The 26,269-nt window shown below is 41.1% G+C and overlaps 1 protein-coding gene and 1 long non-coding RNA gene across 11 annotated transcripts in view; one reads left to right on the top strand and one right to left on the bottom strand.

Moving 5' to 3' along the window:
• Positions 1–1,657: 1,657 nt before the first annotated feature.
• Positions 1,658–6,638, bottom strand: LOC134512093 (uncharacterized). Its single transcript, XR_010070047.1, has 3 exons — positions 6,354–6,638; positions 5,384–5,760; positions 1,658–3,428 (listed from the first exon to the last, which is right to left on the bottom strand). It is a non-coding gene; the product is annotated as an uncharacterized LOC134512093 (long non-coding RNA).
• EMSY (EMSY transcriptional repressor, BRCA2 interacting) overlaps positions 6,638–26,269 on the top strand; it is a 41,035-nt gene continuing 21,403 nt past the window's right edge. For 7 of the 10 annotated variants that reach the window (XM_063327048.1, XM_063327067.1, XM_063327039.1 and 4 more), the window contains exons 1-8: positions 6,638–6,945; positions 8,044–8,152; positions 11,653–11,752; positions 12,396–12,470; positions 14,764–14,939; positions 16,090–16,242; positions 19,725–19,984; positions 24,548–24,821. In XM_063327048.1, coding sequence (XP_063183118.1) covers positions 8,083–8,152; positions 11,653–11,752; positions 12,396–12,470; positions 14,764–14,939; positions 16,090–16,242; positions 19,725–19,984; positions 24,548–24,821 — 1,108 coding nt within the window. In that variant the 5' untranslated portion in view covers positions 6,638–6,945; positions 8,044–8,082. Of the gene's footprint in view, positions 6,946–8,043; positions 8,158–11,652; positions 11,753–12,395; positions 12,471–14,763; positions 14,940–16,089; positions 16,243–19,724; positions 19,985–24,547; positions 24,822–26,269 lie in introns of all 10 variants that reach the window. The other 3 variants (XM_063327085.1, XM_063327058.1, XM_063327019.1) reach the window with 2 other exon arrangements.

Below are 26,269 nucleotides of genomic sequence, written 5' to 3'. Positions count from 1 at the left end.
TGTAAAAATACTTAATCAAAAGCAGGAGCAAGTCACTCACCGATGAGTTGATCTGGACTTACAAGAAATACGCAGTCTGTTGATGGGTTAAAAGTGTAGCTCGAGGGAGAACATGCAATCTCCCCTCAAACTAGCGGGGCTGAGTACTGCTAAATGCTAATCTAGGATACGTTCTTTGAATTGCAGAAGTATGCTAGAGTTACAGTGGTTTGCAATACGCATATGCGACCCTAGATAAGGACACAAGTTGCGCAGTGGAGCGATAACTTGAATACTTAGCCTTATTCCCTTCTGAGAAGCGCCTCTGCTTTCTCCCCAGCAAGTTTATATGTTCTTTACCAACACAGCACACTAAAAAGAGGATGGAGGTTTGCATCTGCCTCCCTAGATTGCAGAGGGTACCGACTTTAATTTGCTCATTGATATGCTACAGAATGACACAATAAAGGGGTTTTTTTTCATTATCTGAGGTTACCTAATCAAGTTCTTGCCTCAGTATAGTGGACTGTTTAAATGGCTGCTCAGCTCAATGCACAGTGGTATTTTGATGAATTTAAGCCTTGCCGAATTTAGGTACTTTCAGCACTGAAGCTTTACAATTTGTAAAATAAATCCATAGGTTGAATATAGTATGTATTACTTATAATAGGGGGGAAAAAATCTCTATGAACTGGCAACACAAAGCTATCTTCACTGAAAGCAGTTGAAATATCTTTGTGGATTTAAATATGAATAGTCCTGGGTGACAATCCCGGTATCTGACAGGGCTGTATATAGAAGGCTTCCCTGGCAAACTGCCAGCGCCAAAACATTGCTGAGGCTTCTGCTCTTATCTTAACCAGGAGAAAAAATGGAATTGGGAAAGCGTCTGAAGAGGAAGAGAGAGTTTAGGAGTGGTCGGAGGGCGACAGAATAAAATTAAAATAGAGATGCTTACGTCAGGAAAGCGTATGGAGTCACTGAATAATCTCTTAAGAGAAGTGAAAACTCCATTGGTTTGGCCATTTAACTCAGAAGCAAAAAATACCAAGCAATACTTTAACTTTTGTTAGGATCCAGGCTATTTCTCTCTTATGCAAGACAGGGAAGATAAACCATCTTTAAATTCCCTCAAAATTTAAATTACATACAACGCTGCACTCAGTATAAAAGCGTAGTGGTTTTCTTACTTCTTTTCTCAATGCTGGCAGACTGATAGAAATAAAATATTTTTTTTTCCCTAATATTCCAATTTTACTTTTGAAATTACCAACGTAAGACTCTTGGAAGCTGAAAACTCCCCGTTTATGGCAGAAAAGCAGCAGCTGCAGTAGCTGTGCGTGGTTCTCATCCACTACCGAGCTGATGTGCTTCTTTTCTATCCGGGAAAAGCTGCTCTGAAGAAAAAGGATTATTTCGGAGTCTGTATCAATCAGGTTACAGCGATGCGAGTGGAGATGCAGTTAATAATCCAGCGAGAAGCTCAGTGAGGCTGCTGTGCTTGTTCCCCACGAGCCCCCGAAGAGCTGAGAAGCGCAGTTTTGTTGCCGGTGACCTGGGCTGCATACAAATCACCTTCTCCGCCAGAAAATCACCGCTCCTCCCTCGGGCCATCTCACCCCTGATGCTTCCAAGCTCATTGTCTTCCCCCTTCCATTGTCTTAGGGGCTAGAAGGAAGCGTGGTGAGACATAGATTATTCTGTAAGTGCCCAGAAAGTTTAATTAATTAGACCAGTGCCTGTAATTGATGAGAACCATATTATTTAAGATGGGGGATCTGAGGGCGTCAGGTCGTAGAGAATATAATACAAAGCAGGAGTGCTTGATGGTCACTACAATTCTTTCTCATACTGGAAGGAGGAACAAATTTTGCTGAAATGCACGTAATTGAGCAAATTCTTAAAAAGAATACCCAGCAGCATGCTGTTAATAATAATTACACAAAATTACACATGCATAAATAACAATGCGTGGCTTTTGTGTATCACCACCTGCCATTAGTTTTTAAAATGCTTTATAGAAGTGGGGAACGGAGGCACAAGAGACGTGATACAACTCGCGCGGGGTTGCTCACTGGGCCGCGATCAGATGAAGAATGCTGGTCCCAGTTTAATGAGTCCCAGTTTCACCTCTGCTGCCTGCAATAGGAAAGCTAATGGTGAGCTGCTGTGAACACGTTTAGAGCTGAGGAACCAGCCTAGTATCACCAAGCTACAAAAATTCAGTGATTCACTGCTTGAAGCTGTTTTAATCACGCGAGTTCTTAGCTTGCCTCGACTGCAGAATAAACTGAATTATTACAAACTACTTTTACCTTGTGTTTTTCACACTGTTGAGCCTCGCCTCCATAGGAAACAATGAAATGTTGCTGCTGCCGACAAGTTTGCCTCTTGTTTTGTTTTCTGAACAGTCAGAAAGTGCTCTGTAATTTTGGGCCTCCTTAATGGATGACTCAGTCAGAGACTGAGCATGTAGGTAACGAGAACTAAGAAAGCGATTAACATCTGGAAGGCAACTAAGGCTAGAAAAAACGTTGACATTTTCACATTCTGCATTTTCTTCCTTCACCCACAATAATTTCCTTGATTTTTATATGAATTTACTGAGAAAAATCCACCTGTGGGACACTAAGCCATGTTGTCTTTATTGTCCTTTTTTTAGTATATAACTGGAACACTCCTGGCATTTTGTTCATCAGCCATAAAGAAATGCTGTCAAGCTGTGGTCTCCTTCGGGTGAGCTGCCTGGATTAGGCTAGAAGATCCAAGCTGGCTCCATGCAGTCATTCTGAGTCCAGATAATCTTAATTTAGTCTTATGGAAAGATCCGTGCAGCTCCTGGGACCGGTTAGGGCTTCTTGACTCAAGAAGACCCTCCTGATGGAAGGCTGCTGGGCTCGGCGCATCTTCTGGGACTCACCTCTGCTCCTCTGCAGGGACAACCTTGATGGTTCCATCCCAGTTGTTCAACCGCCGCAGAGCTCTGGCCTTGGTTCAGGTTACTTACACTTTTCAGGACTCATTATTTATGTGTTTTGGGGTTTTTTTTTGCTTTGCCCATGGTATCTCAGCCCTCCCATTTTCATGGGTAATAGAGAATTGATTGTAGGTTAATCTGAAATAAATGGCAGCAGTTCTGCTGTAACTACAAGCAGAATTTTGCCTTTGGACTTTCTGGACCTCTCTTGCGTATTTCCAAGTGTGGGTCTTCATCCTTAATAAAAATGAGAAGTATTCTTGGAAATCGTCTTACGACATCTGTAGAAATGCAGCAATCCCAGCTTCAGACACTTCATACATAACCGGCTCGTTTTTTACATCTCTCTTCTGTTCCGTGTGCCGAAGGAAATGAAGCGTGTACCGTTTTCTTGAGTACATACATATGTACGTATGTGAGTGTCAGTCTGTGTCTGTCCACCTTGCCTGTAATAACTTTTCATCCCGTTGTCCTGTTTCATGCATATTTGAAAAAAAAAAAATAAAGATCTAAAAAAATACCAACTTGATCTAATTAAGTTTAATGAATATAGCTGCTGAGCAGAGCTGAGAAAGCCGATTTCTGCTCTCTCAGAGCTGTGTTGTTAGCAGAGATTTCGCTGGAGAGCATGTATATGAAGAGAGTGCATTAATAAACACACAAACTCAAAGAAAACATTCAGATAAAACCTACACCTTAGTAGATAAATTTTCTTAAAAAAAGAGGTTTGGGGATTTTCTTGCTCACAGAATGATTTTTTCTACAAGTACAAGGGCCAACTGTTAAACACCTCAGATGCAATAAAACTGATACCCTGCTAGAGCATCACAGTTACAACTGACAAATAAACCTCAAAAAGGTTATTTTATTCTGATAAGCGGCGAGACTGTCCTGCCTGTTCCTACTGACCAGAGAAACCACATTAAAAAGCACATTTCCAGATGAGTTTGCAGCGCTGTCTCTGACTTGCGAAGGAAAACTTCAGCTTCTGGCACTTCCTCCGTTTGGAGCTGAGAACATTTATTTTTATTAGGTAATATTATGCAGAGATGCTGCTGCTTGCCTTCAGCTGGTTCTTGTTTAAGAAGGCATTACAAAAAACAGAAGGAAAATTGTTCTAGCTCTCCTGTACTGTTCAGCGCAATTGTTTTCAAGTACTCGAGATTTACACCGCTGTGAAGAACAATAGGAAATTGCAAGTGAGAAAATGTTCATCAATGATCGCAGGGAAGAAACATTTTTATCTATAGTTAGGTGGAAAGAAGAGTGCCTGCAAGTCTGCAAATAGGTGTTGCGATTCAACGCAGAGCATCCACCCGCCTTCTCTTCACCTCAGCAAATGGCCAGCTGTTCCTGGCATGGTGAAAGCAAACTATAAAATGAGATTTTCTGGGAGAGAGCAGCATAAAGAGGAGCCCTGCCCTCCTCTTCATCACACTGTCCATCCCCTGGGCGCCCGTTTGCTTTGCAAAATCAGGAAGCGTGCAAGATGAAGTGTGTAAAACCAGTGCCTGCAGCAAAAACGAAGCCCTGCGAGATGGAGAACCGACAGAAAAAGCTCGTCCTGACGGGGGTTTGCTATGATTTTCCAGCAATCTCCTTGCAGTTTTATGGGTCTGGTTTTTTTTTGCTTTCTCACTGCAACATGCACCCACATACAGACAGATGCGTTGTTTTCAAGCTTCAGCTACACCCCAGAGGTGTTTTCTTTTCTATTTTTAATCTGATCTAAGGATTTTAAAGAGATACAATTACTGCTTTTCTGGGAAATCACAGAATGGTTCAGGTTGGAAGGGACCTTAAAGATCATCTAGTTCCAACACCCTGCCCTGGGCAGGGACACCTCCCACCAGACCAGGTTGCTCCAAGCCCCGTCCAACCTGGCCTTGAACCCCTCCAGGGATGGGGCAGCCACAGCTTCTCTGGGCAACCTGGGCCAGGGGCTCACCGCCCTCACAGCCAAGAATTTCTGCCTCAGATCTCAGCTCAATCTCCCCTCTTGCAGTGGAAAACCCTTCCCCCTCGTCCCATGGCTCCCCTCCCTCATCCAGAGTCCCTCCCCAGCTTTCCTGGAGCCCCTTGAGGGACTGGAAGGGGCTCCAAGGCCTCCGTGGAGCCTTCTCTTCTCCAGGCTGAACCCCCCCCAGCTCTCTCAGCCTGTCCTCACAGCAGAGGGGCTCCAGCCCTTGGAGTACCTTTGTGACAGATGATCAGAGCCAGATCAGATGACTTTTCTGCAAATCTGCCAAAAAAAATTTACAACTGCTGTTGTATCTGAAATAACAGCCAGGCCTCGCGCTCCAAGACTCGTGTTTTTGGGAGCAGGCGGTTGCTCTGGTCTCCAATGAGTGACTGGGGGTGTTAAAGGGAGTCGCTGCCCGAACACTCACACACCGTTCACGGTGATGCTCACACGCACACACTTACTCTCCTTCCTCCTTCTTCAGGCTCGACCCGAGGTTTCCCACAGCAGAGTCTCAAGACGTTGGATTTCATAAAATAATTAAGTTAGTTGGAAGGTACAGCAGCAAGGACACCCCGGGCTGGGTGCCTCCAAAGAGAGGGATCCCGAGCAAAGAAATCCATGGGCAATGGTACCTTTGCGATCTCTACACCTGCCCCTCACGCACTGTCCACGTGTCTTTTAGTCCAATGGTGACTTTTGGTCTGAGGTTTTCTAACATCTTCTTGGATTCTTTTTCTGTGTCGGGGCAGGGCAGCTCTTATCTTGTTGATCCGAAGTTTCAGCTGAGGGTTGGAGCCTCCGTATCTACTGATTTACACCCCTCGTGCACCTGCACTCACTGGCAGAATGTGGAGAACCGAAGAATCATAGAATCATTGAGCTTGGAAAGGGCATTTCAGATCATCGAGTCCAACCATCAACCTAACACTGACAAAAACCATCCCTAACCCGTGTCCCTCAGCACCACGTCTGCTCATCTTTTAAATACCTCCAGGGATGGCGACTTCACTTCCCTGGGCGGCCTGTTCCAATGCTTGACAACCCTTTCAGTGTAAATTTTTTTCCTAATATCCAATCTAAACCCCCCCCCCCCCCCCCCGCCGGCACGACTTGATGCTGTCTCCTCTTGTCCCATCGCCTCTTCCTTGGGAGAAGAGACCAACCCCCCCTCACTACACCCTCCTTTCAGGGAGTTGTAGAGAGTGAAAGCGAGTCCCCAACTTGGGAAAAAACACTACCAAAACATTGTTCTTACACTAAAAGACTAATTGCAGCACTGCGTCTGCAGCTAAGAAAATTACTGAGAAAATTAACTGTATTGCGGGCTAAAGGCTTCAGCAAGTCTACCCATTCCTGGTCAGTACAGCTAAGCAAACAGCATAAATAGCACCGTATTATAAGCCTGAGTAATTTATTCTAATTAAAACTTACTTATTTACACTAATATCCCTCAAAAGCAGGGAGTGAAACCCTCTCCCTGAAGCGGCGTGGTTTTTATGACGTCCCTGATTGCGCAGAAACTGTTTGCACCGCGTCACCACTGCCCGTTTTGAGTCAGAGGCTGGAAACGGCCAAATGACGTCAGGGCTGATGTCAGCCCCGCCAGATTTCGTTAAATTTCGGGGGGCGTTCCAACCCTCCCGCTCAGGCGGACAAACCGCGGCGGGTGGTATTTTGTCCCCTCTCGCTGCCCGTCCCCATGGCGGGTCGGGCCGGCGCCGCTCCCCTCCCTCCAAGGACTACAACTCCCAGCAGCCCTCGCGCCGCCGCGCATGCGATCCGCGCCATCTTGGCCCCTTCATTCTGCCATCTCCTCGCTCGCCGAGGAGGGCGGCCGGGCGACTACGATTCCCGGCGTGCACCGCGGCGGTCCGCGCATGGGCAGTGCGCCCCGCCGCCATCTTGGTCCCGGGGAAGCGCCGCCGCCGCCGCCACTAAACAAACCCGAGAGCGGTACCGGGAGGGGGGGAGGAGGGGCCCTGCCGCCGAGGAGCCTTTCGATGTGCCAGGCACGGCCGGGCAGGTGGGTCCCGCTCCCCAGTAACCCCGCCGCGCTTCCCCACCTTGCCCGGAGCGCTCTCCCCCCTCAGGGAGAGGGGCAGCTCCCCTTCCCTGGACGGCGGGGACCCGCCGCCCCCTCACGGGCCCGGGCGGGCAGCGCCCCGTCTCCCGCCTGCAGGGAAGCAGCGACCGCCGCCCACACTCTCCCTTCCTCTCTCTCGCCGGTGGGGGTCCCGGGGGCGGCCGCCTTCCCCCCCGAGCCCGGCGGGGACCGAGGGCCGGGGGGTCCCCGGGTGGCGTCTGCCTCCGGCCGCCCTTATAGAAGATCCTCCCTCCCTCCTTCCAGCCCAGCGCTGGAAGGTGAGTCGGCGCCGGGGCTTTTGTTCCCGGTGCCTCCCCCTTTCCCCCCCCCGCTGTGCCGTTCCCTGCCCGGGGAAGGCGGCGCGGCCGCGGGCTGGCACAAGCCGGCTCGCCCCGCTCGCCTCCGGCTCCTCTTTTATTATTTTTTTTTTTTATTTTTTTTTCCCCTTTTATTATCCTCGTTGCAACGGGGGGATGCGCCCTCTTCCTTCCCCGCCACCCCCGGAATCTCGCCGAGATCCGATCGGGCGAGGGGGTGTTCCCCTGTTTGTTTGGTTTGGGTTTTTTTTGGTGGTGGTGGGATTGGTGTTGGTACGTGGAAAGCAAATTTTCATGGTGTTTTTGCCATTCTGTCATATAATAGGCTAGTGCTAAATGCATTCCCTGGGGGGAAGGGGGGGGGCGTGCGGTTAGCTGAAAGAGTTCTTATAATAGGTGCTCTGTGCATAAAGAGAGGGAGGAGACTCCGACATCAATTCGGGGAGCGTTTCAGCATGAAAAAAAAGGCTTGAGAAGGAGGTAGGAAACTCGGTAAAAAAGCTTGGGTGATGGATCTGAGCAGGAGAGTGTAGGAAGTCCATGACCTTGTGAAACTGCTGAATTCCTGCATGGCAAAGCATGCCATTACAAAGGCTGGAGTAGGGATGGGAGCGAATGTGTCTGTGGAGTTGTGAGCAGGCTGAGGAGAGTTTGCATTAATCGGCTTGGGAAATCAATAAATGATGGACTTGCACTTACTGCATTTATATTCCTTTTTCAGCGAGGCTGAGCTCTGTGGGAGCGCAAACGCGAGGGAAAGATGCCCGTGGTGTGGCCAACGCTTCTGGACCTCAGCAGAGATGAATGCAAGAGGATCCTTCGCAAACTGGGTACAGTAAGATACAATTTGTGGGTCTGTATGTTTGCCCTTTTAAGATTTGCCTGGCTGCTGCTTCCACGAAATACTTTAATATGTCTACAGGCAACCTACAAGTCATTTCCTGCATTTTGCATGTGTCATTGGTTTGACAGCCCTGGCTTAAAATGATGTTTGGCAGATGCTCTCTGCCTGAGCAAAATGAATAGAGCAGAATTGTTTTGGTTTGGTAGGATCTCTCATGGAAGTCCTGATCTATCTCTGCCTTGATGTTGCAGTATTGCATTGCTGTTCTTTTTATAACTATTAACATGCAAAGGGATATTCTGTGGGAGGAGGGTCTTTGTTTTTCAATTCCGTATTAAGACACCTTTTTCTGCCAAAAAATGATGGAACCCTGGTTTAACTGGCACTGTGGGACTGAGTGTGCGTAGTAAAGGTACTGCTGTAAAGACCTGAAACAGAAGAAGAAAGGTGGTTTGTGATTTGAAGTTGCACAGATTGATAGGGAAGTGTGAAAACTGTTCATACTTAACTCATAACAGCAGCAGCTTTTTGCATTGTTTCAAATGTACTTCAGTATCTGAGAGCCCTGCCCAATAGATAACATATTGGGAGGTTTTTTTGTGCACTGTCCCTGCAAGTGCATGCGTACAAGGAGACTTGCTTTTGTATGCTGGATGGTAATAAAAATATTTGCTCTTCCCTTGCATCCACTTTTGGCTACCACAGGAGAGAGAATCCTGTGTTGGATTGTTGATCTGATCTTGTGCAGTCATTTTTTGAGTCTTAGAGCTGAATTTCTTTTTATTTAGTTAAGGATTTTTTTGCCAGTTTAATGATGTGTAGTATTAGAAGGGAAAAAGACCTTAGATTTCTTTTCAGGCTTTCTTCTGAGGAGCATAATCTAGGAGATGACGTCAGGAAGAAAGTTGAGACAGCCTCTAACTTCCTGGGACAGTCAAGTCACAGCTTTTCTTGTTCTCATTTTACTTGAATGTTAAAAGATGATGTGCTGCGCTTCTTAACTGTGCCAAGGTTTTCGTACATTATGAAGCCATCCACTTGATTTTCTGAGAGTTGAGAATTTATTTTCTCTTGCTTTGCCGTTTTTATTTCATTTTTTGGGAATCTGGGATTTGCATTCTCTTGAAACAGACAGCGATGCAGATGTTGCACACGACATTGCAACTAAGCTGTACATCCATTACGGTGACATCCCTAGGTCTCAAGCGAGGCTTGAGAAGTACAAAAACTAGGAGAAAGTGCAGGATGCCGAAAGATTTGGCCCGGATCTGTGCTACTAAATTTTGTTAACGTAGCTCTGCTGGCTAGGAGCATGGAAAAAAAAAAAAAAAAAACAAACTTCCAGCTGCCGGCGGTGTGCTGGCAGAACCTTGCTGGTGCAGCTGAGCCAAACAGAACTGCAGCTACACCTCCTTCAATGACATAACCTAGGCTGACAGGAAAAAAAAAAAACTAAAAAAAAAAATAATCTTTTTTTGTTGGCATGAGCTGTGTCCCCACAAGGGGGCCCTGCCAGCGTTAACAGAGGATCAGAGCCTGTAGCAGCCGCTTCTCTCCCAGGGTAGAGAAACTCTGTTTAAATAGGTGTACCACAAGATTGGAGGATGAAGGACCACAGGCAGTGGGAGCAGATATCTGTCTAACGGACACATCCAGCAATATTCATCTGCTTGGGAGAGTCCCGCTTTACCAGCTCTCAGCCCAACATCATCTTCGGTTGAGCGTTCAGCAGTAGTGGGGTAATCCGTCATAAGTGAAGTGCAATGGTGTAGGTGAGGCTGAAATGCATCCTGAGGCGTGCAGGACCTAGTGTTGTTCTGCGGCATTTGTGGCTTATAACTGATTAAGGGGATGATGGTAGCACCTTACACTTAAAAAGATGGTATTTATTTGTGAAACCTGTTTTGGACGTTTGGTGTGTTTTATGTTGTAAAGAGAGCGCGCCAGTTAGTGATTGCTGCATAGACATAAGGGTGAGGGCGCTAGTTATAGCTCCTGTTATCTTTACTAGCTTCCCAAAGGCCGGAATGTGCATTTTTAAAGCCCTAATGTAGAGGTTCTCTATTAAAAATGAGGAAAGAGGAAAAAAAAACCAAACTATCCTTGCTAAATAATTATATGGTTGTATCTGAGAATTATTTTATGTTGTTAACAGAGGAAAATAATTAGTATCTTAAATATTGTAACATGGTTGTCTAAATAAATGTTGATATTAGTAATAACCATTGCATTAATTAGCAAATGTTTTATAACTGAAGCTGTGAATGCTTCTGTAGGTCACTCAGCATCCCCGTGCAGGCTGCATAGTTAAGCAAAGCGACTCTGCTTTGTGTTTTGTCTGCTTAATCAGGACAGGAGAGCAGGACTTCTTTTCAGCACAATTCCTTGATTTGATTTGTAAATTAGCTCTTTGGAATCCTAAACTGAAAGCTTTTCAGAACAGCATCAGTCTTTCTTTTGCAGCAAACTTCAGAGGTGTTAGGTTTTGGCCTGCCCCTTTTGTTTTTGCTTTTGGTTAACTGAGATGTGTTGTGAGGTTGCTTTGGGTTGGCTGCTGAATTGGGGGTGCCGGATGAAAGGCACCTATGAAATTATTGAACAAATTTTTATTTCTGGCTTAAAGCAGGAGTTTCAGTAATGTTTCCTTAAACTGTGCTAAGCTTAGAACAGCAAGTCATTCTCTGGCAAATTAGCAGACTCCATTATTTGCATTAAGTGTAGTAGGACAAAATTCAGAAGTTTCAGTAGCCTTTAACTATTCTGTTTTTCAAATAGTGTGACCTTTACATAGGTCACCTAGAATTACAAATTTACGTTAAATCAGAGTCGCATTTTTCTGAGTTAATCTTCGTGATGGCTCTACATTTAAGAATAGCTGAATTGGTTATTTTGTGTTGAGCAGGTTCATTCAGTGCCTTGCATTCTTTTCAGATTCAAGCAGTTGTACGTATCAAGTAAAATGGGCATAAAAGATTATGATGATCATATTTAACAAACTAGAGCTGATGTTCTCCGTGCTAATTAAGCAACGGCATTACAAAAAAAAATTAGTTGCTCTTTTGATAGCGTATTTCTTTGTCAAGCCAAGCTTTTCCATGGAACTTTTAATGATGATACGTATTAAAGATTTTCTTCTCCTGCTTCTAGAGAGTTCTGAACTACTCTCCAAATTTGGGGACTATTTCTTCAACCTTTCTGGCTGAACTGTCAGCTCAGAGACAGTTTATAAACCCAACCGAATATTTCAAACTAGATAATCCTCTGTGATGATACAATTGTTTAATAGAAAAGCTGTACGCTGCAGAGTAATTGACTGAGAGAGTTCTAAATCATCAATCTCCTTTGAAAAGCACTAAATAATTGAAAGACATGTTCCTCTTAATGCTTTTGAAAATTAATAGAATACTGTCAGTAATACTGAAAATAACATTAATTTTTTCCCTTTGCTGTGAGTGTTAAATAGAAATATTTGCTCTAATTCTTCAGAACTGGAGGCATATGCAGGTGTCATCAGTGCCTTACGTGCACAGGGAGACCTTACGAAAGAGAAGAAGGATCTTCTTGGAGAACTCTCTAAAGTGCTTAGGTAACCCTGACCTTTTTAAAATAAGAACTGATGACCTGTTTTCTTTTAAGGTATCGTGTGCTTTTTCTATCACTAGTATCACAAAGCAAATCTTAATTTAGAGAAGTAATTCTCCATCTTGCGGAGGTTTAATTCCTATTCTGCTTTGAGTTTTTAATAAGGAGAACAGCTATGCTTTTGTGGCAGCAGCTTTACTGTTTTGTTGGTGTTTTGTGAGATACTGAGTGTTAAAGGATTGCAGCTAGCTCATGAGGCTGCTCTGTCTTGGAATTCTGTCAAGGTAGGACTTCAAGGTATTTGGGCCCAAGTTATATCGAGAAAGAATGCTGCGTGTTCTGTGCAAATTTTTCTACCATATGCTTTGGATTTATTGCTCTAATTTGGAGGTTGGAGTCTAGCTGTTTTGCAGCGGTACCCTATGAACAGCAATGTTCTTTTTATTCTTTAGTAATACTTTTGAACAATAATACATTCGTTCTTTCTCACTGTGATAGCAAAAGTTAAGTGACAATCTCTTAAATGTAAATGCCTGTTCCCTTTCGTCTCTTCAGCAGATTATTCATAAGTTTAATTTTAGGTAGAAATTTTAGATAAATGTTCATGTCTCTCTCTGACTAAAATATATTGCTGTTTTTTTTAATAGTATTTCAACGGAGCGACATCGTGCTGAAGTTCGGAGAGCAGTAAATGATGAACGACTAACGACTATTGCACACAAGTAAGTTACAGGTCATTTTCTACGTGATTTCCAAAAGTACCCTTTGGAAAATCCATTATGCCTTGACTGAACGATAGAACTTTGAGGATTGATGGGTCTTTAAAGAACAGTAGTAAAAACAGTGTATGGGTGAAGGAATTACTGTATCAGATTTGCGTCAGGAAACTGGAAACAGTTATTTAGTCCTGTTGCATTTTGGATCTGAAGGCATCCCACTCACTGCCCAAGTACGGTATAAGAAACAGTCTTTTGTCATGAGGAGCTTTCTGTAAGACAGACCAGAAGAAAATAGAGAAATCCATAACCAGGATGAACATGTATGTTTGCTTTATTATGTTTTGTTTTACCTTTAATTTTATTTAAATCCATTTGGAAAAGTTCTATTAAGAGGGACTTAACTATGTAGAAAGACAAAGGGAGGGAAAGAGGTGGCAGAGATTAGTGGAAAACAGTGCATCAGCACAGAGGGGAAAAAATGGTCAGAGTTAAAAAAACCCAAAACTGCAGCAAGCTAACTGATGACATCAGTGTCCACTGTTCCCGGCTTGATGCAGCTGCTGTGCTGGCATCAACTGGGCTGGTTCCTCCTTGCGTCTGCTTTCGCAAGCTCCACATGATTTTGGGAGGTGGAGAGGAGCAAGAGGGCAAATGCTTACGTATCTTTGATAGTTACTTAACAGCCTTACTCTTAATAACTGGCTTTAAACGGAGCTGGATTGTAAATGTCTGTATATTTTTTTTTTTCTTTTTTTGTGTTACAACCATTGATTTCTTTTGAGTGTTGTAGCTGAGATGTTATGGGGACAAAAAAAGAAGTTGTACCAATAGAAGGCCACTTGGAGTTAGCAATTGTCTGATCCAAGATTCGCCAAAATCAGCATACTGTTTTAGTGCTTCAGAAGGATATTTAATATTTTAGTGTTTTAATGTTCAAGTTTAAAGAGTTAGAAATATGCTGTTTACCAAACAAAAAACACCAACTTCCTTACACCCCTTTAAAGAAAGGGGGGGGGGGGAATAATGAAAACTAAGCATTTAATTGTCATATCAGGATTCTTTTCTTGAATCGAGTTTCCTTTTAAGTAGTAGTTCTGTTTTTAGCATTTTACAGAAGAAGCATAAAGTTTGTCCTGAGGTGTTGAACTTCAAATGGATGAGATATTATATTCCAGACAAGGTGCAATTGTGAAGTGCTGCATCTCTTTGTTTTTCCTGTGGTAATTCTTTGTAAGTGATGGTTGGTAATATAGTATTTGACTTAAATAATTCTCTAACTCATTAGGAAAGCCAACTTTGCTAGCTTTGCTATATGCAACATTTATAGTCTTATTTTTTATTTTTTAAAAACGTATTTTGACCTCAGCTGATGTAGATCTGCTTGTACTATATGAATATGTATGAAGAACGCTGAAGCGTATCAGGATTTAACAACAGAGCAGATCCTTTGTGTTTTGCGAACTAATTTGTGGTAGCTTTTGCTGCAACTTGCTTGCAATAGTTCACGTGAGAAGTTGTTTTTCGGAATATATTAATACATTAAATGGGTTGATTTGCTTAAGAACATAACAGCATTGAGAAGTAATTTGCCATTTTGGTTTTGCTGATTTGACAAATGAGTCATGTAAAACAGTCATAAACAGAAACACTTCTCCATCTAGATAAGAACAGCATTTTCTGGAACCATTCTAGTTTGTGTGTAAGTACTAAGGTTAAGAGAAAATGAACGTAGCAGGCTGGTTGCAGTTGAGGGAGATGCACAGGGTGTGTTTAAGTCATTTCACGTTGTCTTACCCAGTTTGGGACTACTTCAATAAGTCTGAGAAACCTTTCTGTTCAGGTAAAACAAGATTTGCATTAGAAGCTGAGGTTTTTTTCCCTGTAACATAATCAATTTCAGTAGTGTTCTACGAAATCTATGGGTAGTCAAAGGTATTTTTGTCATCCAGAAGTAGAGAGTATACCAACTCTGAAATGTGAAAATTAGTGAATAGTAGCTAATCCATTTATGGGGTTTTGAATATGACATCCACAGGCCTCTGGCCCTTTAAGGGCTCTGTGAAACAAAACAGTAAAATAAGAAGAAACTTTTAGATTTTCTGTGGGAGGATTTCGATATCAGGTGGGAAAAATGCAAGGGCTTTCATGAAATGAAGAAAGTTGAAGATTATTGCTCTCGTATGTCTTTAGAAACTGCCTTTTAGACTTTCTCTATTGAAAAAAGGCACTTAGATAAGAGTACTGAGTATTTTTGGAAACTTGTCAGAATACTTACAGAATACGCGTTTCTGTTTAGTATGTCTGGACCAAATAGCTCTTCCGAATGGTCTATAGAAGGTCGTCGACTGGTGCCACTGATGCCACGGCTCGTTCCACAAACAGCTTTTACTGTTACCGCTAACGCTGTTGCCAATGCAGCTGTTCAGCACAACGCATCTCTGCCAGTTCCTGCAGAAACTGGAAACAAAGAAGGTGAGAGAAAACCATAATTCTGCAGTCTCTGGGAATGTAAAAATAACGTCACAGTACAACTTGTTACCTTAGATTTTAAGTAAGTGTTAGATACTTTTCTAAAAAAACCTGAATCGTTCTGATTGCACAGCATTCACAGAAATATTAAAAAAATGTTTTTTCTTTTTTTTTTTCCTTTTTAGAAAGATGCCTTTGCAGCATCTGCAGCATAAATCTAACAGCTTTGTGTTAGTGAGTACATTAGCAAGTGGAATAAAAAAAAAGATAAATGCCAGAAAGTGAGGGGGAAATTCACTGGTTAAGCTCTATAAACTATAAAAACTTAGATCTATGGCGTAAGGTTTTGTAAAGTCTGTAAGCGGTGAAATATGGTTCAGAACACTTTAAGAATGTAAGTAGGTTTTGGTAAAAGTCAAGAAAATGTTAGTTTTCTTTTTTTTTTTTTCTCCTTTCCTTCAGATTAAACATACCAAGTTAACATGTTAAAAGATTGCTCTCAGCTGTCCCTATGCCTTTTAAGTAATGCTAGTACACATTCCATCTAACCTGGCTGAATAGGCTCGAATTATGCTTCATGCAAGTAGCGAATGTGTAACACTTCTTGAAACAGGCTGTTTTACTCTGGTTTTGTGAGAAATACTGGATCATTGTACTATTAATTATAAGCAACAGTTTAAGACAGCTGATGAGCAAAATCAGTTGTTCATTACTGAAGGAACACTTGGGTTTCTTCAACTGATGTACCGTTGAGGAGAGGCACTAGCTAGTTTCTGCCAGTTACTAGTCCAGATGTGGTCATTTACAGAAAAGCAAAAAGATCGAAATATTGAATTAATGCTAAAATGAAAAATAACAAATTGTAAAGTACAACATCAGATCGATACAAGTAAAAAAATCTAGAATCGGTAGCACAGATCTCTGGGGATGGGAGGAGGGGAGGTTAGATTTCTATTTTATCTTTGAAGGCCATTAATTCCATGGCTACACTTAGGTCAAACTGGAGAGTATTCAACGGTAACAGGATTGCAGAGGCAAAGATGTGGATAATGACCCAATAAGTCTTTGGCTTCCATTTCAATTGTTAAAATAGCGATAGAATAATGGGATTCTGCACTTCAGTTATATGGAAGGTGTCTTTTCTCCTCTTCAGTGGTGGTTTGCTATTCCTACACAAGTACCACTTCAACCCCAACATCCACCCCTGTTCCAAGTGGCAGTGTAGCAACAGTGAAGTCCCCCAGACCCGCCAGTCCAGCCTCCAATGTAGTCGTCTTGCCAAGTGGAAGTACTGTTTACGTCAAAAGTAAGTGATACTAGCAACTGGTTAACAAAAGGGAAAGAAAGGGACAGTCTTGTGGCTGAAGCATGGACTGAATTAAACACACTGACCTTGGGCAAGTCATTTACTGCCTTTATACCTTCATTTAGTCTAAAGAATGAATTTATTGCTTCGCTTTTTCAGAGAAATTGTGTTCAGGATAAATCCAGTCACTGTAAAAAAAAAAGCTGCAGGGAGCAGTAATGGCAAGGACAACAAGAATGAAAAGTATTTTTAAAATAAAATGCAGGAATTGCTGTATGTCAGTGGATTTCTAATCCAGCTTGTTCAGAAGTTGTCTGTAAGGTGGCTCTGCTGATCGCTTCCGTGGCGGACTTCCCTCTTCCTTCTGCTTAAATAATGCACAGTAGTCACTTATTTGAGTTAGAAAAGGTCCCTCCTTTCCACTTTAACAGTTGACCGGGACTTCTTTAGAATGCAGTAGTTTAGCAAGCATTTATATGGTTACATTAACTACATCTAGCCATTTGGTGATATATTTGGAAGCAAATCTTAGTGAGGCTTGCATTCCTGGGCAACTGTGAAAACTCCATATGAAATTCCACCAGATACCCATCGTCATGTGTTTAAATTTGGAAATCCAGGGCATTACATCTAGAAACAGTCTTTTTTTTTTTTTTTTTCTTGTCTCTTCCCCCACCTTTCTTTGGCTAATAAATCATCTAGTTCTGAAAGCAGAATAGTTCCTCATACGTATACATGTACCTAGCTAGTATACTACATAGGTAGTTTTATTTAACTAAAAATTAAAAATGTTTCCTTCTAGCCTTACTTGGTGCCTATCAAAATGCAGCTGACAAAGATTGATAGTGAATTAGATAAGTGCTATTTGTATGCTTGCTGGGGATACCTTTAATATTTTAAAAATTACTGTAATCTTTATGCTATATGTGTGTGTTTGTCTTCTAGCTAGTCAGAAATGTCACATTGTACATAAATACAATGTTACCTGCAAACCACCATCTTTAATGACTGTATCAACCCACAGAACCCATTACATTAAGATTTTTCATTTTTCTGATTTAATGCACTAATCACTCAGCTTTAGTTTAAAGATTCAGGGGAAAATGTTCTTAACCTCTTAAAAATTTAATTTAGACCTCTATTGAATTATTCCATGGTAATGAGTATAAAACCAGTCTAGACACACGATAGAAGGATGAAAGGTTCTCATTTTTTATTCTCGCCATCCCTAGGTTTCTTTTTTTCCCTTCTTTGCCTGTTTTTTTTTTTTTTTTTGGTTGGTTGGTTGGTTGTTTTTTTTTCCCAAGGAATCATGTGTCTTTCAGAATGTGTTATATTAGTCACGTTAGTTTTAGGAAACATTCTTAAGAGCAAGCTCAGGAGGCCTGAGTTATAGTCATGACTTCACCACTGATCTGTTGTGTGACCGCATCCAAGTCACAGTCTGATTGAGCCATTAACCTCTCAGTGCCTCTGCTGCCACGCCTGTCAAGTGTGAGTTATAGTTGAGCTCTATTACCTTTTTAGCTAAATGTTTGTGGAAAACGTCGTGCAAAAGCAGTTTCTAACGTGAAATTACAGGAATAACATTCTTACAGAATCCCAGCAGTGAAAACGGGAGATGAAATGAACTGTACTAAACATAAAAGAATGCTCTGCTAGTTTAATCTTACTTTCTTACTTTTGTGTTGTGGGATTTTGGGGTTTTTTTTGTGGGTGAGGACCACAAACAAATATCTCTCTCTCCAGTATTTCTTGGTGACCCACCAAAATAACAGCTGTGTCCTAACATCCTAGCTGTGTGTGGATTTTGATTCAAATGAATTCTGAGATTCTGAAATTCCTGCACATATTTAATGTGATTAGTCACCTCACAGTTATAAGTTTGTACAGTGCACTCACAGTAATTACTTAAAAGCTTGTTCATAGTAGACCTTGAAGTCACGTAACCAAATCTCTGCTTTACAGATGGATATCACCTCTAGGCTTGTTTAGGGCCATAAAGCAAATTGTTGATGAGAGCTTTGAAATCCGGACTTGTAGATCCATGCTTCATCTGTACTGCTACAGCCAGCTAAAACTAATTTTTGGAGTTCAAAGCAAACTTAAAATTGAGCCTTTGCTTCCCTTCTGTGCTTCAGTTTTCCATCTTTGTGTGGATAAAACTGTCAGCCTTCAGAAGCGAACCTGCAAATGAGCTGGTGCTGGTACTAGGAGAGAATCCCATCTTTCAGAAATCCCTTGCTGTGTTACTGGGCACTTTCTCGTCCATGTTAATTCCTGCATCTCCACTCTTCTGAATGCCAGAATATTTAGTTATTTTAATTAGAGATTGTCAGTAATTAGATCTTGACCCTAATTAGAGATTGACTGCCAACCAAGTTTGCTTGGGTTACCAGCGAGACTGCTTTTTACTGTGACAGCATTTTTTGTCTGTAAGCCCCAGGCATACAGAACAACATTTCAGTCTTGTTTTGTGTAAGGGGATTGTGTATTTTCTGCATATCTTTTTTTTTTTTTTTTAAATTGTTTAACACTGGCTAATTTGGTAAACATAAATGCTACCCAATAGCTCTAAGAGATTTTCAGAGTAATTAAACTATGTATTTCTGTAACGTATACCAATTTATGAACCTTTTGCCTACGTAGGGGAGAGTTTTGTATGGATTTAAGATCCATTGATCATGCTGCAGAGTTATCCATTGCTCAGCTGAATACTGCAGCAGACTTTTTTTTCCTATTTATGCAGTAAATTATTGTGAGGAAGAATGAACTCCTTTGAGGCCGGATTTCTGTTGTTTTTTGTGGTTGTGTTAGGTGCCGTTTTATATCTGTTGCACAAAACACACCAAACAAGGCAGAAGCTGATAAAGTGAGATTTGACCTTAATAGTTTAAGTATGTCATATTTAAAAAAAAAAAAATCTCAAGATGCTGTGCTGAGGTGAAAGGGAGAAGCATACTGTAATGATAAGAACGGCATGAAAGTAGGTACGGAGGTTGAAATCAGAGAAGACTACAGGAGGATAAACTTCAGTAGTCCAGATGCTGTAAACAAAACCAGTAATAAGAACAACAGTGTAGTGTAAAGTTTTAAACTGAAATGTGCATGATGTTATCCCAGCCCCCTTGTGTGTGTAGTCTCATTAGTCAGACTTCTGGAGACAGAATGAAATCCCTCTACTGGCTCTTATGTTTTTTTAATCTCTTAAACTGACTGAAGTGACCCAGTAACTGAGTAACTTGGGTTTTTTGGAGCTTGTTTCTTTGCTTTATGGTACTTTAAGTGTGGTCTGTCTCAAGGACTAAGACCATCTGCGGTGTGATACAGGTTAGTTGTGACCATAAGAAAGAATTTATCCTCTATTTCTTTTTCTCTTATTTGGAAGTGGGTGTAAGACTTGTCAAGTTTGAATTGTTTTAGAAAGCATTGAAAGCCACAAATGGGGAAAATATAATTTAGAAAAAGTCCGTCTTTTCCAGGTGTCAGCTGCTCAGATGATGATGAAAAGCCCCGCAAAAGACGGCGAACAAATTCTTCTAGTTCTTCCCCTGTGCTCCTGAAAGAAGTCCCGAAGGCAGTGACTCCTGTCACTAAAACTATCACAGTGCCTGTAAGTGGCAGCCCCAAGATGAGTAATATAATGCAGAGCATTGCCAACTCCTTACCACCACACATGTCGCCTGTGAAAATAACCTTCACTAAGCCCTCAACACAGACAACAAACACGACAACACAGAAGGTATGTGGGGGAAGCTGCCAAATGTTACTTTATTCTGGTTTTATCAATGAATAAGATGTGATGTTTGACTCTTCCTTTCTATGAACTGTCTAGCTGTTTTTTAAGGATTGCGCTTGGGATAAGGTAATCCCTCTTTAAAACGAACAAAGAGAAAACCAAACTCGTGTATGAATTTAGTTCACCTGTGTGTGAAAGGACCTGGATTGACAGCCGTGGAGACTGAAGCCCTCTTTTTATCCACAGAACAGGTACAGCACAGGCAGCGGGAGTGCAAGCTTCCCCCAGACTGCCCCACCAATGTGCCTCAACCCTGACCTGAAGGGACCACTTCTAGGGATGAGAGGGGATTCAGTCTCCATGCTCATTCAATTCTTGGCCTCTCTGGTGAGACTGCCAACAAGGTTGCCAGTTAGTACCATTTGTGGTGTTGGGTTTTGTGATATGGACACTAGTCCACTGAGAACTGGATCACATAGGCCACTGAACAGCCTTCAGATGGTAACAACTATTGGTCAAAGGTAATCTTTCTTATTTCTATTTTCTTTATTTGTAATTATTCTTTGCAGTAGTAGAATTCCAGGACAGATGGCATGGGCTTTCCCTTGCCGAGCCTTTTGTCTAGAGACTAGTTTTATGGGGGTCTATAAAGCTTATTCTTGGAGCTGGTCAAAGACTGGGGGGGCTTTATTTTCCTTTCAGTACTAGTGTGCCATTTCTCATTCTACATTAACACCGTTACAGTGCTCCAAATCAGTTGCGTTATTTCAGCCGAGAGTGCACAGCTTTCACCAGAATGCAGTGTGTGGAAAAGGGCTTTCCGTGTTGAAATTTTGTATTGGACTCAGATCTTATGTGCCTGATCTACAGCGTGACTATTTTCCCATGCTTTAGGAAGCATTTCAGATGTGTCTACTTTCTTGTTCTTCAGGTTTAAAAAAAAATTAATGGCTCAGCCCAAGTTCATTCTTGGTACGGTTATTAATTAAGGCAAACTTGGGGGGTCTGTGGAATTAATTTGGCCGTGATACCAACAGACTGATGGTAGGCTGGCCACTAACAAGCATTTTTTTTCCAACTGTGAGAGTTTGACTATTGAGCACAAACCTTCACACGGCATTTGTTCTATTAGGCTTCTTAATTGTTTTATGACTCTATTTGGATTAGCAGAGTTCCCATGTCCTGATTTTTGGAAACTTTAAAACCAAGGAAGATTAACTGAAGTAATGTGCAATAAAGAACTTGCTTTCTGGCCTTTTCCCACTTCAGAGTGCTTTGATGCTTTCAGTTGATTCGCTGTTCTTTAACAGTGTGCTTAATCAAATTTAATCTCTGAATTCTTGTATAGAAATTCGTGAGTGAGCATAAACCATCAAATAAAATGTCCTGCATTCAATGCAGCAAATTCACAGCTAGGATAGAGTTTAACCTACCCGTCCTGTTGGTCCTATTGTGCTCATCTTTTAGCTAGGAAGAATATTTTTGCCTTAATTTTTTTTTTGCCTTATGTTTTTAGTGTTTTATTAAATATAAGTGTTATATATCATGGTAGTTAAAGATGGAGTGTCTTAAACCTCCAAAAGGTAGAGAATGGACTGTTGATAGTGTCTTTTCTGCAGTTGTGCCTCTGCTTGTCCTGATGTGGAAATTTTAGGGTTTGCTCTGCACAGTAGTATTTGAGAGTCCTACTAATCTGCAATGACAGGAGAATCATCACTTGTTTCATTAGGGAGCTTTAGTAGCGTTTCTATCTGATCTTGTCACACTGCCCTCTTTTGTTGGATTTAGATATGCCAAAATACATAACTGGAGGATTTTGGTGGGAGAAATCCCTTTTAGTAGTTTCAAATTAAATGTCAGACTCGTTAGACTTAAATTGGAAATGTACTATTTTAAACAAGTGCAGTTGGATATGAGCGAAGTTGTTGGATATGAATGAAATTCTTCATTTCTGCATGCCAGCCTTCTGAATTGTTTTGACATTTTAGTAGGTTGGAGGAAGATTTGTCGGAACAACTAATAATGTCACAGCTCTAATTTCTGGATTCTCTTATAATAAAGGCCTCTGTCTAGGACACAGAAGGAATCTAGCTAGTGAAGCTTCTGGCAGTTAATGCCTTTATTCAGGGACTAGGTTTTGATGTCTCAAAATAGAGCTGACAGGACTAATTTGTATGTTTGTATGTTAGGAATTAGTTTTTACATTAACAATTAAAATTAACAACAATAAAAAGCAATTTGCCTTTTTTTTTTTTTAAATCAGGCAGTCTTTCTGCTGTAAAAAATGTGATGCAGTTTTGGGACCCATGATGAGGTTACTTTGATCACTTAAACATACATGAGAAAATAGTTTCTCAAAAATGTAATTGCTGTGATTTGAGCTTTAATGCTTTTACATTTTTACCTGAAAATTCTCTTTTCTGGATATACTTCATACATGAAGATCACTAAACTTTGTTCTGTGTCAATTTTGAAAGAAAAAATAGAATGGAGAGATCCAAACCTGCTTAGTCACTGGACAGCAATCTGTTGAACTATAATGCTTTACAGGCTTTTTTCCCTTGCATGGTTAAATAGTTATTAAGTGATAATCTTGGGCTGATGGTTTTCTTTCTGCCTTTGAATGAAGAAGTGTGGTCTTCAGAGTTGTGATTATGCCCAGATTCATCCAACATATCTGTACTTAGCTGAGATGCTGAGCTTGCCCTGTTACGCTACGGGTTGGATGGGAACCTTAATGTGAATAATCTGCCTTTTTTAACTGCACGTTGTCTTTTGACTGTATTTCTAAATTAGTTATCCTTGGTAGAATGGAGCCATCCCTAGAATTCAAACACTTGTGAAGTACTTCTAGTGTTAACTTTCTATTTAAAAAACAGGATAAAACTCCAGAGGCACATCCTAGGATCTTTCTGCCTGCAAGCCTTGTACCAGAATCAGGCTGTGTCGGGTTCGGCTCGTCTGCATGGTCATAGCGTAAGAGCAATTTCAGAAGGGTGTTTTGATTAAATTGGGGTTAGACAGAAGGCAAAAATAAAAGTGACGCAGAGAAAACATTCTCCCTGGAGAATGCGATCAAGTGGTAGAGCAGCAGATGTGGAAACCTTGTCCTTCAGGCGTTGGTCAGTTGTGGTCAAGTGCTGCAGCTCATGGAGGTAGTAAGGCTTTGGTTTTCCTTAGATCAAGATATTAAAGGTTTAACTAAGTAGCAGGTTTAGCTAAGTAACAAAAACTGCGCACTGCAGGGAAAGGAGAGGCAGAGGCAGCCATGGTGGTGAAACTTGCTGCGTTTATTCCATCTGTGTGATTATCTCTTTTTTTTTTTTTTTTTTTTAAAAAAACCCAACAAATTATAAATGCTTAAACTCTTACTGCTTGATCTGTCACTTAACTCTGTATTTCTGGTGCCGTTATCATATTATTTCTTTTCTCTATCAGGCAAGGTTTCACTAGTACTTGGGTAGTAGTGTAAGACTTCTAGTTTGATCTGACCTAGGTTTTCTTTATTCTTTCTGTACCTTTTTTTTTTTCCTATCTGCTTTTGTTACATCAAATCATTAATTTTCAAGGTTTTAAGAAATGAAATTTGTGTTGGGACAGTTGCATCATTAATACAATTTCTTGATATTCTTGCATGGTAAACTGAAAATATGTTGCATTTCTGTGCTGTTTCTATTTTAACTGTGTGTTTTTAAGTACAAGGAGGTACATATTAGCAGAATAAAAGGAATCTCTTTACGTAAATAGTCCCCATATTCAATACTTGAAGAAATGTTTAGTTTTCTAGGTCAGTTGCATAAGAACAGACCTCTTCCGATGTTATAATGAATTCTGTTTTCTATGTCAAATTAGATTCATGGTGTTGTAATTGTAACTCACACTAAGGGTAATGTTTATTGTCTTTAGGCAAATGGTTTTCAGACAGATAAGAAAGAATTTTTTTGTTACTGAGGGCGCTAATTAAAGCAGAAATTGTTTTAAACCTAAACCATGTTTTTCACTGATGAAATATTGATTGTTTACAGCCTTGTGAATCAAAAATATTTTCCATTACTGACTCAGCAACTGCTTGTTAGTTCTTAAAGAGGAAAAAACAATCATCTGTTCTCTCACTGCCATTTCTTGATATATGTGCAGGGTTTTGGAGAACAGTGTTTAAAACTTGCTTGAAATCCCTTCCGTTCCATTTAAAATGGGTTTCCAGCTTCCTAGCCCAGTTTAGTGAAGCCGTTCCTGTCTGTTTGCCTTCAGACATGAGATACTATTACTTTAATTAGATAGTAATTGTTTTCCTTAAAAAAAAAAAAAAAAAAAAAAAAAAAAAAAAAAACAAAAAACAGAAAAAAAAAACAAACCCTTCTAATTTTAAGGAAATGTTTATCACCACTTCTTTAAATGACTTGAAAATGTGTTTTGCTAGCAAATGTGAATACGATGCTCTTAAACAGTCTTAATAAACACGTATCCCTAAAACTAAATACACATAGACAGATATATTACTGAAACTTTGTGCTTTTAAAGAAATGCAAAGAACAAATAAATTTCTTGCTGTTTTTCTTCTTTCAGGTGATAATAGTAACCACCTCTCCAAGCTCAACTTTTGTACCCAACATCCTTTCAAAGTCTCACAACTATGCAGCAGTTACGAAACTTGTCCCAACATCAGTCATTGCCTCAACTACTCAAAAGCAACCGGTGGTTATAACTGCGTCTCAGTCCTCTTTGGTCAGTAGCAGCAGCAGCAGTAGCTGTTCCGCTCCCTCCTGCACCGCAAATACTATTGCTGTGACTGCTGTAGTATCATCAACACCGTCTGTGGTTATGTCAACAGTAGCACAAGGTATGGCAATAACATTGTGTTTATAAAAGCTCTTTCACTGATGAGTTGGACTCTGAGAATAGCATAGGGGAGATGCACTTTATGTTTACATATGATGAGTAAAGCGCAGGAGACATGGAAGAAGTCTGTTGATGAAACTAATCCAGGATACTCCACAGAAGTTCTGGTTGAACTCTTTTCCTTTTTAGTTCAACAATTAATGTGCAGATCCACTTTTTAAAGCAAACGTGGTGAGAGGGGTAATGGTTTCAAACTGAAGGAGGGTAGATTTAGATTGGATATTAGGAAGAAATTCTTTACTGTGAGGGTGGTGAGGCACTGGAACAGGTTGCCCAGGGAGGTTGTGGATGCCCCATCCCTGGAGGTGTTCGAGGCCAGGGTGGATGAGGCTTGGAGCAGCCTGGTCTGGTGGGAGGTGTCCCTCCCCATGGCAGGGGATTGGAACTAGATTATCTTTAAGGTCCCTTCCAACCCGAACCATTCTATGATTCTAGGTGTGGCATAGCTTTTTATTTTGAAAAGATTTTACTTGCAGCATTAAACTACTACAGCCTCAAAATGACTGGCTTTAAGACCTCTATCTGATGCACTGAAAATGGATGTTTCCAGCATTTGAAGATGATTGCTTCTCTTAAAGCCTGCAAAAACATGCAAAGCTAAGATAAAATAAATACCACTTATGCTTGACATGCACAGTCTTTAGTATATTTCTTGTAGAAACTAATCTCAGTGACAATTCTGAAAAGTAAAAAAAATTTACACCTTTTTATCTGTGTATTTTATCAGCACATCAGTTTTCAAGTCATTAAAAATTAGGACCTGAGTGGGCCTGGATTAAAATTCCTAGTTTTCCGATTTCACACATATGCTAGCCTGACTGATTCAGCTCCACAGCTGCTAGCTAACATTTGGAAGAGAAGCTGTGATAGAGCCTCTGTGACGAACACTTGAAAAATACAGTGCCTGACAATGACAAGTGTCACATGGCAATTTTTCCTCGTCCATATTTTCCATTCTTGTTCCATTCCACAAAAAGTTGAGCAACCGAATCAAGGCTGAGGAGGTATTTTGCCTTCCATCTTGCTTCTACAGCAGATTTTCGTATTGTTTGAACTGTGGATTTTTAGTTGGGTTTGATCATGGAAGAGGCTATAATTCTAAAATACAGTAGACAGAATATCTCTTTAACAGTTTTTCCTCAAGACTATCAGTGTCATTGCAGAAGATGCTGGTGAAATGTTTTGTGACATGAACTGATAATCACTCCAAATGTGGGAAAGTTGAATGCATGAATGAAAACAGCTGACCAAGAAAATGGAGGAACCATCTTGGATGATGCAGTGAGAAAAGGGTCACTTATTTAAATTGCCAGACTTGTAGCTTATTTTGATTTCTAACATTGGTCACTGCCATCTTTAAATGTAGAGGAGAAACACGAGAGGAGTTTT

The sequence above is a fragment of the Chroicocephalus ridibundus genome, chromosome 1 (genome assembly GCF_963924245.1).
Source record: "Chroicocephalus ridibundus chromosome 1, bChrRid1.1, whole genome shotgun sequence".
In the NCBI taxonomy this organism is placed as follows: Eukaryota; Metazoa; Chordata; class Aves; order Charadriiformes; family Laridae; genus Chroicocephalus; species Chroicocephalus ridibundus.
Note: the sequence above shows the minus strand (reverse complement) of the source record. Positions and strands in the feature narration are given on the sequence as shown.